This window comes from Pseudorca crassidens, chromosome 9 (genome assembly GCF_039906515.1).
Source record: "Pseudorca crassidens isolate mPseCra1 chromosome 9, mPseCra1.hap1, whole genome shotgun sequence".
In the NCBI taxonomy this organism is placed as follows: domain Eukaryota; kingdom Metazoa; phylum Chordata; class Mammalia; order Artiodactyla; family Delphinidae; genus Pseudorca; species Pseudorca crassidens.
Window position 1 is genome coordinate 46509536 of NC_090304.1, and position 16992 is coordinate 46526527.

The 16992-nt window shown below is 44.6% G+C and overlaps 1 protein-coding gene across 6 annotated transcripts in view; it reads left to right on the plus strand.

The window, feature by feature from the left end:
• SCUBE2 (signal peptide, CUB domain and EGF like domain containing 2) overlaps positions 1-16992 on the plus strand; it is a 64258-nt gene that overhangs the window by 23134 nt on the left and 24132 nt on the right. For 4 of the 6 annotated variants that reach the window (XM_067749956.1, XM_067749957.1, XM_067749959.1 and 1 more), the window contains 9 exons: positions 2468-2584; positions 3539-3661; positions 6113-6229; positions 7583-7705; positions 8133-8249; positions 8509-8595; positions 10278-10412; positions 12784-12939; positions 13332-13538. In XM_067749956.1, coding sequence (XP_067606057.1) covers positions 2468-2584; positions 3539-3661; positions 6113-6229; positions 7583-7705; positions 8133-8249; positions 8509-8595; positions 10278-10412; positions 12784-12939; positions 13332-13538 — 1182 coding nt within the window. The remainder of the gene's footprint in view (positions 1-2467; positions 2585-3538; positions 3662-6112; positions 6230-7582; positions 7706-8132; positions 8250-8508; positions 8596-10277; positions 10413-12783; positions 12940-13331; positions 13539-16992) is intronic. The other 2 variants (XM_067749955.1, XM_067749958.1) reach the window with 2 other exon arrangements.

Genomic DNA, 16992 nt, shown 5'->3' on the forward strand with positions numbered 1-16992 from the left:
CTGAAATGTCACAACAATGTCCACACTGTGGGATTTGTCCCACTTGTTATTCTGAGCACTGAGTAGGCCTTTTCAAGAGGGACATTCGCATCCCCTGGTTCCGAGAAATTTTTCTTTTGATAACTTTCTTCACTTTTCTCTTTCTCTCCGGGACTCCTATTAGCTGGCTGTTGTAATTCCTGGATTGCTCCTCAAATTTTCTTCTTTTTTCTCTTCTTGATATTTTTGTTCTACTTTCTAGGAGATCTTTCATTTTTTTCTTCTAATCCTTCTATAGGGTTCTTTTTAAATTTCAGCTTTCATATTTTAATTTTTTAAGAATTTTACTTTGGTCTTTTGTTGTAGGAACCTGTTCTTATTTCATGGATGCTTTTCTTACCTCCCTGAGGAAATTAATGATAAGATTTTCTAACTTCTCTGTTGTTCCCTGTATTATCTTTGCTTCCCTCAGGTTCCTTTTCCCTTGTTTGTTTGATTTGGTGTATTTATTTCATACTAGAGGCTTTCCTGAAATGTCTGGTGATCCTTGGCTGACTTTTCTTATTTAATAGTGGAATATTGAAAAGCCACTTGGATATTCTATCAGCTGGTGGGCTTTATGCTTGGTTGACTAGGCAGTGGCTTAGTCATTTCATTTGGAGATCTTCAAATGCCAGAATCTATAGGTCTTTTCCCTTGGGCCGGTCAGTTTGGCTGGAGAGGAATCCTTCAGTCTCCTGCTGAGGGGATTTAGACTTGGCTGCCAGTGTCCTGGGAACTGGAGTGCAGAGGGGGTGAAAGTTTGAGATCTCTCTTTTCACAGTATAGACTTTCACCTGACAGCACCTCCTCTGCTGTTACTGGTGCCCTTTTCCAGAGAAGAAATTTATCTGCTTTAGTCCAAATAGGGATGTGCTGTGGGCTGTGGAATTAAGATGGGGATCTGGGAGCCTATCTGTTATACAGACTCTCAATCAATCTTCCTATTTTTAACTCCGTCCTCACCTCTGCCTCTAGACTAACTTTAGTACCTCCAGTTCCTGAGCCTCTCTGGGATTCTGTGGCTCAGATGAGCTTACCACTTGTTGGCATCACTCTGCAGACTGCTAGGTTTTTTTAAAAAAATAAATTTAATTATTTTATTTTTATTTATTTTTGGCTATGTTGGGTCTTTGTTGCTGCGTGCAGGCTTTCTCTAGTTGTGGCAAGCAGGAGCTACTCTTTGTTGTGGTGCTCAGGCTACTTGTTGCAGTGGCTTCTCTTGCTGTGGAGCATGGGCTCTAGAGTGCGTGGGCTTCAGCAGTTGTGGCACATGGGCTCAGTAGTTGTGGCTCGCGGGCTCTAGATCTCAGGCTCGGTAGCTGTGGCACACGGGCATAGTTGCTCCGCGGCATGTGGGATCTTCCCAGACCAGGGCTCAAATCCGTGTCCCCAGCATTGGCAGGCAGATTCTTAACGACTGCACCACCAGGGAAGCCCCACTGCTAGGGTTTAACTTTCTGCTATGCCAGTTACTGTTCCTCCATTGACATGCCACTTCCAGAAGATTTGACATCTTTCATCTATTGTCTTTTATTTGTCCTTAAGGATTTATACTTTAAAAAATTTATTTACTCTCATTTTAATGAGTTTTGGTGAGGAAACAGAGATAAACATACATGTTCTATCTGTCATATTTAATCAGAATTAAGTTTACTGCCCCCCGCCCTGCCCCCAAGGCTTTACAGAGGTAGCTATGGATGTAAAATCAGTTTCTGGATGCCTAAGTGCTAACCGTTGAATGAATGTTGAATAGCATTTGTGTATTACTTGGAATTCATGCATAATATACAGAAATAGAAGGCCATTAGCTTGTTATTCTTCATCTCTATAGATATGATTTAACAACTGCGGCTGCTTTTTCATGTAACTATGACAGGTCTTTCTCCTTTCAAGGAAAGGTAAACTTCTAATCTGAGTTACTTGGCAGTTGCCAGGAGGAAGTCATTGGTCTGCGGCAAGGGAATGGGTGGCGTGGGCAACGTTTACCCTCTCTTGCTTTGCCCATTACACATGGTGAATAGAGAAGGTTCAGGATAAAGGAAGGAACATCCCCCTTTGCTGTGTTCTGCATTCACATCTAGGCTGCTAGATGTGGTCATACTTGCAGGTCACTGGCTGTCGATCAACAGGAACTTTTAGTGGCTTCAAATCTGCCACTGAAAAGGCTCAGCAGGTTGGCAGAGGCATCTTTCCCCCTCTCTTACCCTGTCAGGCTTCCTCGGGAGATGTCACTTATTTAGATGGGTGCAGGGAGGAGCTGCCCCTGTTATCCCTCTAACTCACCTGCGGGTGGCAGCGGCTTGGGATATGACCATGAGGACCCCACACGCTTCCTGACTTTCATGAATTTTTGTCAAGTATTAACACTGCACCAATACCCCTTTCTTCCCAGCTGTGTGAGCACTTCTTTAGGAAGCTAACTGCCTTTTTCTTACCTCCTTGGCAGAAACATGTGCTGTCAACAACGGAGGCTGTGATCGCACCTGTAAGGATACTTCGACAGGTGTTCATTGCAGTTGTCCCGTCGGATTCAGTCTCCAGTTGGATGGGAAGACCTGTAAAGGTAGCCTGTGCCTCTCCGTGCGGCTAATGTGTGGGAGTAAAGCTCTTCCCCTCCACACCTCCTGAGTGACTCCACATTTGCTTATGATTCATATTGATCAAAAGGAAGCTTTTCTTCCCTGGGCTAGTAGAAGGTTGTAACTGAGTAAGCTTAATTAGAACCAGCTTAATTTCACTAACTGTTGAGAAGGTCAGCTTCTACAAACATCAAATGATCCATTTCAGGCAGTGGCCTTATTAGAAGAAAGCAGTTGTTCAAGGGAACATTCTTTTGCAGGAGATAATATCATCATATCATAAATAACAGTCTAGAGATTATTATATAAATAACAGCCAAGATTGTTATCCAGAGAACAATGAATAACTGTACGATTAACTTGTACTGATGAATAGAGACCCCGATGACCTAGTATTTCATGGGCCCGAGTACAAAGGCTTAGTTCTTTAACGTGATAAAAAAGTAGATAACCAGTTACCAGTTGAAACTGAGAAAAGATAAAATTAATTGAGTGTCAGAAATCACTTAAAAGCATTGAGGCTATTTGATCATGGTGTAATTTGCCAAAACAAATATTCTAGTTCCTTATAACTTTAATCATTAAACTGGAATGGGAAGTATAGGAAAGGAAGCCATCTTATCTTGAGAGACTTGTGCAAGGATGAGAATATAATAGGACATCACCGTTCTTTCCCATAGCTTGTTTCCTTAATGCTAGTCAAGGGAGGGGCAGTGTAAGTCAGAGTTCTCCAGGGGACCAGGCACTTGTCTTTCAAAATGGGTTAAGCCAGACAAGAGAACATGTGTAGGTTTAAAAACATCAGCAAACATCCTTAAATGCTTTTATGGGTCTGTTTTGTTTCAGAGAATAATGAAGCACACACAATAGCACTTCAGGGATTTGTGGATAACGAGGCAAGTATCGCTGTCTGATTTGCCGATGCTTGACTGTTACAGATATTGATGAGTGCCAGACGCGCAATGGAGGTTGCGATCATTTCTGCAAAAACACCGTGGGCAGTTTTGACTGCAGCTGCAAAAAGGGATTTAAATTATTAACAGATGAGAAGTCTTGCCAAGGTATGTCCTGAAACATAGCTAGCTGTGCTGTGTAATGCCCACTGGTTGGATCGGAGAAGACGAAACCCTGCTTGGGCAGAGACTGGCTCGCTGGGCTTCTCTACGGAGTCACTAATCCAACCTCCACCCTGTGCTTCACTTATTTCATCTGTTAAGTAAAATAGAAACACTGAGGTAGCTCACAGGTATATTTTGGAAATTAAGCTGTTAATGATTAGAGAACACCTCAGTGAACCCATGTGGTGTGATTACAGCGGAGCTCGCTGCTAGAAATGGAATGGATCACAGAATGCAAGCAGGGTTGCATTAGGGTGTTGAAATTATGAATAATTTTCCCTTTCTAAAATTCCCTTTAATGTTATGGATTTTCTAACAAAATTTGGTGACAAAAAGTTGTTGATTTAGTTAACATACCTTTTCTCAGCAAAAAGTTGGGGTCAACCAGTTGGTCCCTTCCTTATAGGCCTTGTTTGAATGACCAGCCTTTGGTGTTTGGGGAAAGGGTAGGGGTGAGGGAGGGAGGGGATTAAGTTGAGGAAAGGCTGGGCAGTTCTTGGGCAGGATTTCAGACCCCTTCTCAGACACATCCTTCCCATATAAGGGGCGCAGCAAGGGAACTTCTCTGGGTAGCAGTTGTTGATATTAATAAGTGTTTTGCACAGTGATAAGCTGTTTTGGGTTGGGGGCATCATTTATATTTTCAGCTGAGCACATTTTATGCCCCACTGATATATAGAAAGAAACTCTCAGGAAAGATGTGCTGTCATTTATTTCTGATCCATTGCTGAGAATAAGAACAGCCTAACTTATTTTGTTAGAAATCCCAGAATTAAATCAAAGTCAGAAAATAATATCTGATTTCACTTCATATAATAAAGATGCAACATTACCTTTCTATAATCTTATGGTGTGAATTAGGTTTCTCTCTTGTTTTTTTCTTCTTGGTATGTAATTTGTCAGACACTTCACACCCCTTTAAATTCAGCGAGTTCACTCTAGATGACTACTGCACAGTTTTCTTCTGTTTGACTTGGAAGGAAAATTTGCCGTTCCACATAATGTTTCATAATGTATAGAGCAAGAAATACTATTTAAGCTGTGTCAACACATTAAAAAGGAATTAGAAAGTGATCTGCTTATTTTTGACAAAGCAAAAGCCTGTTGTGAGCAGCCAAAGTCAGCTACTGAATGAGCCCACTTTCTCGGTAACTGGCTGATATTAATAAAAGAATTCATAGAATGATATCAATTACTACAGAAGAAGTGGACTTTTTCTCATTTTTCACTGATCAGTCTTGGTAGAACAAATATTTACACAGAACAAACTTACTAAAGAAATTGTCAGGACTTCTGGGAAAAGTTACGGATGAAGAGGTTTTGTAAGATTTTGCCCTCTTTTATTTCATGTTTTTCATTCCTCCAGTCCCTTCCAAATGTTTGTTTTTTGTTAACATAGTTTCTTGTGGCACGTTTGGTGTTGAAAAGGGATCTAGCAATGGTCTAGTTGGCTTCCACTGAGTCCTGGTTTATCCATTTGGAGATACAAGTCATAACTCTGTTAAAATCTTCCAAAGAGTTGAGGAAGTGAAGCACTGAGATTCTAGTGTACAGGAAAGATGTAAGAACCAGACCAGGGAAGAAGAGATGATTAGACTGACAAATGCAGCCTCCTGAGGCTAGTTTCCATGACCTCAACTGCAGCCAAGGATGCCTTCATGCTGAACCGGGAAGGGAGGGAACCATGGGGGAGGAACTGGAACGGAACCATGGGGGAGGAACTGGGACTGAACCATGGGGGAGGAACAAAGCCAAGGGATTGGTCAAGAGGATCCTGTTTGGTGCTTAAGCACCACATTTCAGTGTCTGCAATAGAAAATTACTGAGGATGTTAATGTTAATGCATTCTTTTAGTGCAGAGGGCATTAAAACCCTGGATCAACTGGCCTCCTGGGGCCAGAAGATGAATTCTGGCAAGACCCAAAAGAGATAGGAGCTAGATTTCTCTCCGGCTCAAGTGTTTTCTCCTTTTAATTGGCCATAGCTTATAAAATTACTATTGCTCCTTTACCAATTAGTAATAGAACAGTAATAATGCACAGGCAGCACCCTAATAGTTTACAAACCCCTTTTGGTTATGTTATCTCATTTGACTTCATTTAAATATTTTAAATTATTCAGCCCTGCAGATAAGCATGGGTGAGAGAGACCAACCGAGCTTTTAGGCAAGTGCAGTGTGCAACAGAATTTGGAAATAAGGGTCCTGGCTGTGAGTATACTTATTGTGGGCTGCTCAACACTTTGTTTAACACAAGTGAGCCGGGAGAACTGATAGATAATTTTCACTTTGTTGTTTTTGTTATTGGTCAGCAACTGGTGTTCTTATAAGTGTATTCTTCTCTCCACTGTCCCTCAGAGTTGGTTTCAGCTCCCCTCTCCCTTTGACAATTACAGATGTGGATGAATGCTCTTTGGATAGGACCTGTGACCACAGCTGCATCAACCACCCTGGCACGTTTGCATGTGCTTGCAACAAAGGGTACACCCTCTATGGCTTTACCCACTGTGGAGGTGAGTGGAATCCCTCTAGAGTCGGATGAGGCTGGGACTTATTCCTAAGGTTTCCCCAGATCAGGGCCAGTTTTTCTACCTTGGGGGCTGAACCGGACATACCAGGCCCTATACAGTAGTAGGGAGTCCATCGACTCGCGGGAAGCAGCTGCTATGGGAAATCGTCCCACATTGATCCCTTTAACTCGTCACGTGTGAAATGGAGTAGAGAGAAGAGCTGAGCTCTTGCAGTTGTGAATTCTTTATGGACTTTATTGATACAGTTGTACTCAGACAGTGGGTGGGTCTCTCAGGAGCTGGTGCCCTGTCCGCTGGAACTTCCCAAGATAGTAAAGTCATGGCCCTCGGAGAGGCTTGGCAGTGCGCCAACTGATTCCACAGCTCTGCTCTGCATAGGAACTGGCTGCGGAGCTTGGTTTGAGCTCTTTGAGCTGGTCTTTGTGCAGGTCTCTGAGCTGGAAGTGGGACCATGGACTCTGTCTCCCTGCTCTGAGCCCTTGCAGCAACATGTTCTGGTGTCTCATGACCTTACAGCTAAGTAAACTATGGCTTAAGTCAGATTTGGCATCACTCTGCTGTCTCTAATCATCAGATTCATTCAGCAATCTTTGAGAATACAGATTCTTATTCTAAAAGTCTAGGGCTTCAAGGTGATTTTGGGGATCTGAGGATGTGGGAACCACTGGCTTTAGTACTTCCTGCCCAATCCTTGTTTCCTGTGTCCTTAAGAAGAATGGATAGTAGTGATTTGCTGTAGATAGTGTTGTTTTTCTTCTCCTTTTCAACACATCCCTGGCATGGCTGAACACATGCCCTTCCAGTCCATCAAGAAACCCCGAGGAAATATTCCCTGAATATGGACGTGTATTTGGGTTTTAGTTGGAGTCACCTTCTGACCGGGACTCAGTCTCAAGTTGATGGGGATTAGTGCAAGTCATTTTTCTTATCTATATCCCAACTATATGAACCGCCAAGTGGGGAGTCCTAATTCTCTCTGTCTCTCTTGGGATGTAGCCCAGGAGGATGGTGGAGTTTTAAACTGGAAGCCTGTGCAGTGTCTGAATTTGACACCTGAAAATAGAGTGTGACCCCCTTCTGAGTGTCCTTACTGGCGGAAATGTTTGGTCAAGAATGGAACTTGAGTCCATGCTGGTGAGGCTTGTGCCAGGAAGGCCACTGAGTGGGGAGTGGGTCAGCTCGTGCCAAGTGCACATTCTGAAGGCCGTCAGCACCCTCCCTTAGTTCAGTGAGCTTCAGCCGTGCGACTCACCTCCTGCTCCTTCCTTGATGGAGGGATCGTGTCAGCCAGGTCAGCAAATGGCTGCTGTGACAGGAGAGCGTTTTGCTCCACAGACACGAATGAGTGCAGCGTCAACAACGGAGGCTGTCAGCAGGTCTGCGTGAACACCGTGGGCAGCTACGAATGCCGGTGCCACTCTGCGCACAAGCTCCACTGGAATAAAAAAGACTGTGTGGGTAAGAGGCGCCGAGGCTCGGGCTCAGTGCGCGGGCTCACCGCTGGCCCAGCAGCACTCTCCCACGTCCCCCTGGTCCCACTGGACCCGGAGTGCGGCTGACCAGTCCTCCACTGCATTCTCCTCCCCCGAGCTGCAGCAGCCGTTCTTTAAATCCTTCAAAAACAGGAGATACTTTGCAGGCCCTTGGGGGTTTCCTTCTGTGCTTCTGCGTAGGTTGGAACTCACTTCTGTTTCCCTGGTTGCTTTTCTGCATGAAAAGAATAGAGTACAAGGCGCTCCTTTACCCTGGGGGAAATAAACATGGTGTCCGTGTTATGTGCTGGGCGTCGGCACTACCTTCCCTTCTTGGGGCCTTTGAGCATGGGACTCAGCCGTCCTTGTCACACCTTCTCTCTCTGTAAGTGTCTGTATTTTGTCCTGTCTAGAAGTGGAGGGGGTCCTGCCCACTAGCGTATCACCCCACGTGTCCCTGCAGTGTGGTAAGAGTGGTGGAGGAGACAGGTGCTTCCTCAGATGTCTCTCTGGCATTCACCTCTCTTCAGGTGAGTGGGTCCCAGGCCCTGGGGCAGGTCCTCATGCCAGGGCCAGGCCTTCCTGGCCTTCAGGTGTTAGATGGCTTCAAAGGGCTTCCAGGTCTTTGACCAGCTGCCCCCTGACCACTGGAGGCCCATGCTCTGAGACCCTGTATTCTGGGGGCTTTTCTAGTGGTTCACGTGGAGTGGGGTTGCGGGTGACTTGAGCTGCCACCGGGAGAGACTGTAACCTTGCTTACCTGCTGACGATCCACATTCTGTCTGTCAGGACTGCAAGAGGCCTATTCTGTCACCTGCGGCTCTTCCTCTCCTCTCAGGAGCAAACAGCAAAAATCAAATGACTCTGCTTTTGGGGGTAATTACCAAACCTGCGTGTTGTCTCTGGGGCTCACGGTGTTCAATGGGCTTCATTTGTGGGATACTGTTCTTGGGCGTTGGCTTTGTTTTCTTTTCTCCTAATCTCTTTGATGCCGCAAGCATGTTACAGGATGTTCTTACCTGTAGCCGTGGTGCCTGCAATCTGACTCACCACATAACAGACACTTACTGAGTGTCCATTGTGTGCTGGAAGGCTCCATGCAGCCCTGGTGGGTCATCATATTGGGCAGAGGCCCACGTAGCTCTAGGACCAGGAGACGCAGGTCTTCCCAGCTCCCTGTACCATAGAGCACCTCAGAGGCTTGGCAGGAAATGTGGGCTTGGGGCACATGGCATCAGTGGAGACAGGGACATGACAAGGGGAGCAAGGATTCTGACCAGGGACAGGGGCCCAAACCCTTTATCAAAAGACAAAGAAGGACATTTAAAGCTTTTAAGAGGCCTTGTCCTCCCAGATTTAGACAAGCATCTGTGATGATGTCATGTGAACATCTGAATAAGGAAATGGTTCTTGATGTCCATATTATGTATATAAGCAAAGATAGAGATGCAAAGCATGATAATAACAGCTCGTGTGAATTGATGGAGCAGTTAAAACATGCCAGCCACTGTGTTACATGTATTAGCTGATTTAATCCACACTACAGCCCTCTGGGGCAATTTTACTGTTATCCTCATTAACCAGATGAAGAAACTGAGGTTCAGAGAGGTGAAATAACATATCCAGAGCGACTCAGATAGGAAATAGTGGAGCCAGGATATTGACCAGGCAGTTTGGGTCCAGAGTCTTAAGCATTATCCTTCACTGCCCGTCTTGTCTGATGTTTGGACCCAGCCAGAGGGGACTTCACAGTCTGTTTCACCAAAACTCGTAGTGATGATCACTTGGAGATTAAGGCCACCCTAAGGTGAGCAAGCAAATAGTTAACAGTTATTCAGTTCTTACTATGTACCAGACAGTAGGCTAAACACTTTTTGTTTTGCATTATCTCATTAATCCTCACAGCAGCCCGGTAACGTAAGGACTGTAATTATGTCTATTTTACAGATGAGAAGACTGAGGCTTAGGGAGACTAAGTACCTTGCTCAAGTTCTCATCACAAGTCGAAGGGCTGGAATTTGAATCCTGGTCATTGGCTCCAGAGCCTAACATGATTAAGACTGACCATGGAAGGAGAACAGAATTTTCCATATGAGACCCTCAAAGTAGGGCTTGCTCCCTCACAGACCCTGAAAATCCTAGCCACATTTAGTGAGTGCCATCCTTGTCTGGAATGGTGGCTCCCTCAGCCCTGTCCTCCCAGGACAGGCTTATTTAGGAGAATCTGCCCTTCCATTTCCCTCAGCTGTCTTGCTCAAATTTGAACTGGGGGATTCTGGCCTTCCTTCTTGGAAAGGCACAGAAATGACCTCATTTTTCATCTCACCGTTGAGGCTGTTTTGGGCCCTTCCTTTGTTATGTTTGAGCCCTGGATTCATCTCAGATGGAGCGACAAGTGTAACTCTTAGGAGGCTCCTGGTGCCCCCAGTCCAAGGGAACGGGCGCTCCCCAATCCCAAACTTTCTTGGTCTCAGCATAAGAGAGGGGCTCAGGGTGTACTTCCAGCAATGGACAGCTCTCCATTACCCACTGGTGTTTCCATTCCTTTGCCTCTGAAGGTAACATCTCTCACTTGTTTCTTTCTGAAGATGTCGCCACCGTCAGGACAAGTGTAACCTTTAAGCTAAATGAAGGCAAGTGTAGTTTGAAAAAGGCTGATCTGTTTCCCGAGGGTCTGCGACCAGTACTACCAGGTATGGAATCAGATGGCTGGTGCAGGGAGCTTGCCTGCATTGTGGGAAAGGGGCCTGTAATGAGCCGAGCCATTCAGATGGGATCAAACAGTTCAGAATCTCTGTGGACTCTCTTCACGAGATGAAGAAGAGCCTCACTTGGCACCTCCGTATGCTTCTGGAGTTATTCTTCAGGGTTTCCTTTGCAGGGTACAAAGAGTGAAGCTCTGGGGAAAGCTGTGAGTTAATAGGAATCAATGAGGGCTTAAGATGCATTAGTACCTTGTGATCATACTGGGTTAAATTTTCTAGACCCTAGAGTTTCCTTAAAATAATCCAAAATCCAAATCCAAAGAAATGAAAAAAAGGTTTGGCTCAGAAAGGGTAATCTTTGATGAACAAAGATGTAATATCCAGCTTTCCTGCTGGATTTAGTTTTGGGAGGCAGTGATGCCATTTGGCTTCATCAGAACAAATACTCTCCAAGTAGACCTGGCCTTATGAAAAGAGCAGAATCCAACATTCCTCTTTCTTCCCCAGCTCACATTTCCAGTATTATTTCATAGAATAGTTTTAGAAAAAAAAAAATCAGGAGTCATGTATTAGGGAGGGTTCTTTCCCCAATCTACCCTCAAATAAACTGTACAAACAAATAAATGCAAAACCACTTTAGTCACATATGAGTGCCTATTTTAAGTAACTAACCAAGATTAATTTGGGCACCTCCATTTGATGGAATATTATGCAGCTATTAATTATGGGTTTTCAAAGAATGTTTAATGACATTAGAAAATGTTCTTGTTATAATGCTAAGATGGAAAAAGAGAGAGTAACATTGTGTATATCTAATACGACCTAAATTGTATAAGAAAAAGCGTGAATAGAAGAAAAACAAAGAAAACTCACCATGTCCTTATTAGTGGGTTATATGTGGGTGGAAGGATGATGAGTGATTTTAATTTTTGTCCTGCATTTTCCAAATTCCCCACAGTGAGCATTTATACTTTTAATCAGAGGGGAAAGCATTATTTAAAAATAGATTTGGGGGCACAGTGGTAGAGAGTCTGCCTGCCGATGCAGGGGACACGGGTTCATGCCCCGATCCGGGAGGATCCCACATGCCGCGGAGCAGCTGGGCCCGTGAGCCATGGCTGCCGAGCCTGTGTGTCCGGAGCCTGTGCTCCACAAAGGGAGAGGCCACAACGGTGAGAGGCCCGCGTACCGCAAAAAAAAAAAAAAAGATTTGGTCTTTAGTTCACTTAATGGTATTGTACTAATGTTAATTTCTTAGTTTTGATAAAGATACGTGTAAATGTAGGATGTTAACATTAGGGGACACTGGGTGAAGAGTATATGGGAACTCTGAGTACTCTTTTAGCAACTTTTCTATAACGTCTAAGCTTATTTCAAAATAAAAAGTTTAAAAAATAGATATGGAAAAATGGAAAGGAAAACAGGTTCAGAATGAGCATCTGTTCAGTTTGAGATGTGAAGTTAGCCTTTTGAAAAGGTAAGATAGATCTTTAGGGAAAAATTAATTTGCCTTCTCCTTCCTTTGGTCCTGATGACCTGCTGATTTGAACATCCTTATAATGTTAGAGAAGAACACGATACAGATAATACTTCAGTTCAATAAAGTAAGATTAGTTAATTGTGTGGATGGTATGCGGACCTGCTCTTTGGTTCTGGTTAACAATCATTAGTTAAAAGATTCACTGGAAGCCATGGAGGGAGGAGTGATGGCCAAAGTCAGGAATGAGGATGTACAAAGCCCTGCCTTACATAACACTTTCACTCCCATCCTACGTGCCTTCATGATATTGTTTGGTTCTGTTGATTCTTTGTGCCATTTATTGCTCCTGGTTATTTCAAACTGAGCCATCATTGTTGATGGGCTTTCCAGCTTTCCCTTTGGGTTGGAATTACTCCAAGGTCAGTTTGCCTGAAAGCAGGAGTTAATTTCCTTGCTACTCCTGTGCTCGTTCCTTACTTGAAGCCCCTCAGCCCCTGCTTGAGACATCATAGTCCAGCTTTAAAGAAACCAACTGTGAGAACATGAACACACCTTAACAAATTACCAGTCAGGAATGCAAGACGATCTTTGGTCCCCATCTTCCACAGATGTGGCCAGTCAGTCGGAAACATCCAGCATTTATTCATGGAAATAAGTTTCAAGAGCTAAATTGTAAAGTTATATAGGTGGCAATACTGGTTCTTCAGGATTAAAGTGTCATCGTGCTGCAAGCTGAGGGCTTGCAGCGTCTTGGCATATGGAGTTAATCATCTAGTCCCTTGAGAGTTGTTCTAATGAAATGTTTACAGAGTTGTAGCGAATGTTCAGCTGAGTGCTTTGCCAGGATTTGGCTTCCGATAATTTTGTTTCTTCATACAGAGAAGCACAGCTCAGTAAAAGAGAGCTTCCGCTACGCAAACCTTACATGCAGCTCTGGCAAGCAAGTCCCGGGAGCCCCCGGACGACCGAGCACCCCTAAGGAAATGTTTATCACTGTTGAGTTTGAGCTTGAAACTAACCAAAAGGAGGTGACAGGTTGGTTTGAAAACAGTCTGTGGTGCCAGACTTCTTACGGCTTGCTCCTTATTTCTTTGCCTTTCACTTTTCATCATTCTTGCTGGGGGTGGGGGGGTGGCCGGAAATAGTGCAACCACTGAAGTATCTCCTGTTTTTTTTCACCCCCAAACTAAACTGAATTGTTTGGAACCTGATGATTTTATCTGCTTCATCAAAACCCAAAGCTACCATTTTGGTCAACAAATTTCTGTTTGAATTGAATGCTGCCCAGCCTGCTAGGTGTCCAGCTCCAAGCCTCTCCCCATGCTGTGCACAGGGAGCTGTGGGTGTTTGTGGGTCCTGCAGTTGGTCTGGACATGCTCACATGCTGCAGCCTGACCCCTCCACTGCTGTCCCTCTCGTTTCTTCAGCCTCTTGTGATCCGAGTTGCATCATAAAGCGAACAGAGAAGCGGCTCCGGAAGGCCATCCGCACGCTCCGGAAGGCTGCCCACAGGGAGCAGTTTCACCTCCAGCTCTCAGGCGTGGACCTCGAAGTGGCTAAAAAGTCTCCCCAAACATCTGAACACTGGGCGGAGTCCTGTGGAGTGGGTCAGGGCCATGTAGGAAACCAATGTGGTGAGTGGCCTGCTGACCGGGACATTCTTGCTAACAGAACTGTCTTGAGCTCCAAAAACACTAAGGGTAACCAAAAGCAAGTCTGTCCCATCCTTTCTCCCCAGGCTTCTTCCAGAGAACACCTGGGACACCCACGCTCATTTAAGAACTACATGTGGGTATTGGCCTTGCCTACAGGATCAGGAGCCCCCAGCACCTGGCATAGTGCCTGGCACTTAATAACTCTCTGTTGGGTTGAGGGACAGAATGGAAGAGGCAGGGTTGATGAGAAGAGGGAGTGTTGCCCCTTAAGGATCTGAGGGACCGTGGTCTTCAAAGCACTGTGGTCCCCCAGCTGGGGCAGGACTGCAAGTATAAGGCCTCCATGAGCCTTCTCGACACTCCACTATCACAGTTCCCCTATCATCCCTCTGGTGTGACACATGGTGGCAATGAACAAACTCCTGTCCATAGTTTTATGCAGAGGCAAGGCTGGGGGTCGCTCAGCTGCCTTATGAGATCCCTGAGCTATGGCCCAAGCTTTCTAGTAGTGTCAGTTCCAGTGTATGGTGGTGGTGGTGGTGGTGGTGGTGGTGGTGATGGTGTGTGTATGTATGCGTGTGTGTGCATGTATCAGAATTAAACTTGAGCAATATCAATTCTATTCCTCTGATGAAGTTCCAGGCAAGAGGAATCTGGGCAAGACGTTCCAAGGTGGTCAGTCTTGAGCTTTGTTTGTTGTGAGAGACTGTTCTGGGCAATTATGAGAGATTCTACCTAAAAAGTCTTAAATGGGGGGAAATTAGGGTCTCTCTTTACAGTAATACTGTAACCATTTGTTGAATCCTCATCTGTCACAAGCATAACACTAAGCATTATATCTGCATGACCTCATTCAGTCCTTCCAGTAATCTTACCAGGTAGGTATTATTATCTCCATTTTACAGATGAGCAAACTGGAGCTCAGAGGGATAAGTGCTCTTGCTTAAGGTCCCATGGATGGTCCCACTCCAAAGCCTGTGCTCTGGTCCCAAGAAAGGTGAATTTCGATAACCAGACCCCTCCAGAGTAAATTGGTGTCCTTTCTGTAGTGTCATTGGAATCATGAGGCCTGAGAAATGGTGCTTGAGCTAAGGAGTGATAAAGCAGTGTTTCTGAAGAAGCAAAGCTGAGCCCAGAGGCACTTGTTCAGAAGAATTGTCAGCAATAGGTCCACAGCCCAACTCTGTTGCTTTGCCAAAACATAGTGAAAATCATGTGTAAAATCAGTGTAACTGTCCACCAGGGGCTGGTTCTCAGATAGTCTTGACTTGTATTCCAGCTGACTCTCCTAAAAAAAAAAAAAAAAAAAAAAAGGTAAGAACAACCCAGCTGGTTGGTTGGTTCTCACTGAAAATTCTAAGAGTTCCAGTTTCCATACCAAAATGGTGATGAGAGTTGGCTGTTGCCGCCCTGCTTTCCAGGGTGAGTTGCAGAAACTGTCAGGATAGGCGGGCCAGCCTCCTCCTGGCCTCTCAGAGCTGAATTGCACCCCTTCCCCCAGCTTCTGTCCTGTGGGAAGAGGCCCTGCAGGCTCACCAGGAAGGTTTATGGGTCAGTTAAGAGTTCAGGAAAAGCTAGTGTCAAGGGCCCTGTGGAACAACTCCCAGTGAGAGTATTATTAGTACTACCATGGGGATGCTTCTGGGGAATATAGGCCTCAGGGGGAGGATTAGGAGTTACTTAACAGAGGCCTCATGACCGTGACAGCTGGTGAAAAACACTCAGTACAAGGTTTGTGTAGCTGTTGTGTGTGTGAACGTGTCCCTGAGATGCTTATCACGCTGAGTTTAGTTGGATTTGCTTCTAAGAGAGGCCATGTATCCTGTCTCAAGAGCACCCTCTAGCACTGGATGAATTTTGTAGTCCACAACGTCAGGTTCACCCTGCCTGACAGCAGTGTTAAAGATTTTACCATGTCAAAGAAACAGCACAAGGAACTACCAGTGAAACTCCTTTCTCCTGCTGGAGGGAGGAAGTGGGTGTAAAGAGGAGTCAGGTGTGTTAGTTAGAAAGGCTTTTTACCCAGCAGACTCCTGGCATGGGCAAACCATGGTGTCTTTGTGTGTGTGTGTGTGTGTGTGTGTGTGTGTGTGTGTGTGTCTGTCTATTATTCCTGATCTATTTAATGGTGTTAGAACATCATGAAAAGCAGGCTTACTGGTATTTTCTGAGCTCTGATGGCACATGCAGTGGAGACAAACCTAGGGTAGTTCTTTTTAGAAATTGTTTTGTGTTTCTAGAAAAGAGCCCAAAGACTGCTTTGAGTCACTTGGAAGGAGAGATGGAACCATTATGTTTTTCCTTTAAAATATTTTTTATTTAGTTTTTAATTACCTAAGTGGTGCATATTCCAAATGATACAGAAATGTACACAGTTAGGATGGAAACTTTCCCATCAGCTCCCAATCCCACTCCCCAGAAATAATCACTGTCAATAGTTTGCTGTGTATCTTTCCACATCTGTTTTTATGCACGTATAAAAATGAAATTTTATTGACTCATTCAATAAATATTTATTGAGCACCTACTGTGTGCCAGATACTATTCTAGGTGCTGGGAATCCAATAATGAGACAAAAGAGCAAAAATCTCAACCCTCATTGAGTTTACATTTCTGGAGGTGGGAGACAGACCACAAACCAATAAAGAAGGAAATATATCCTGTAGCAAATGGTGGTAAGGGGGTGACGAACAGGTAAGCAGAGAAGTAGAATAGAAGATTCTATTTTGGCAAGGGGAGGGGTGAGGAGGAGTGTACTCCCCCAAAACATAGACTGTGTTCAGGGACAGTGGTCATTGGAAAGTGTCATTTGGGCAGAGATGTGAAGGATGGGAGGAACCAGCTATGGGGAGATCTGGGGGAAAGGGTCCCAGCCAAAGGCAACAGCAAGTACAAAACCCCTGAGGGCTGGAGAGAAGGCCAAGATGATGAGAGCTGAGGGAGGGAGGGCAGAGGAAGAAAGTAAGAGCAGTAGCAGAGGGCCAGATCATGTGGGGAGTGGAAATCCTGGTGAGGTCGCTGAATCTGAGTGAGAGAAAAGCCAATGAAGGGATTTGAGTGAAGAGGTAACAAGGTTCTGACTTAACGTTTCAAAAGGATAACTTTGGCTGCTGTATTGAAAATAGGCTGTAGGTTTATGTGTGAAAAAAACCAAAAAATATATCAATGCAGTTTTAATAGTGCTGTGTATTGTTTTTAACTACAGGGTAGATCATGGACATCTTTCCATGCTAACAGAGGAGCTACCATACTTCTTTTAAAGCTTCCTAATCTATATTTGTTTTAAGACACCAGTGTTTATTAGCCATACTCCTATTGGTGGACATTTAATCAAGTTATTCCTGATTTTTCTGTTACAAATAACGCTGCAGTGAATTTTCTTTTTGTGCACATGTCCAGTATTTCTGAAGGATAGACGTGCAGATGTCTAATT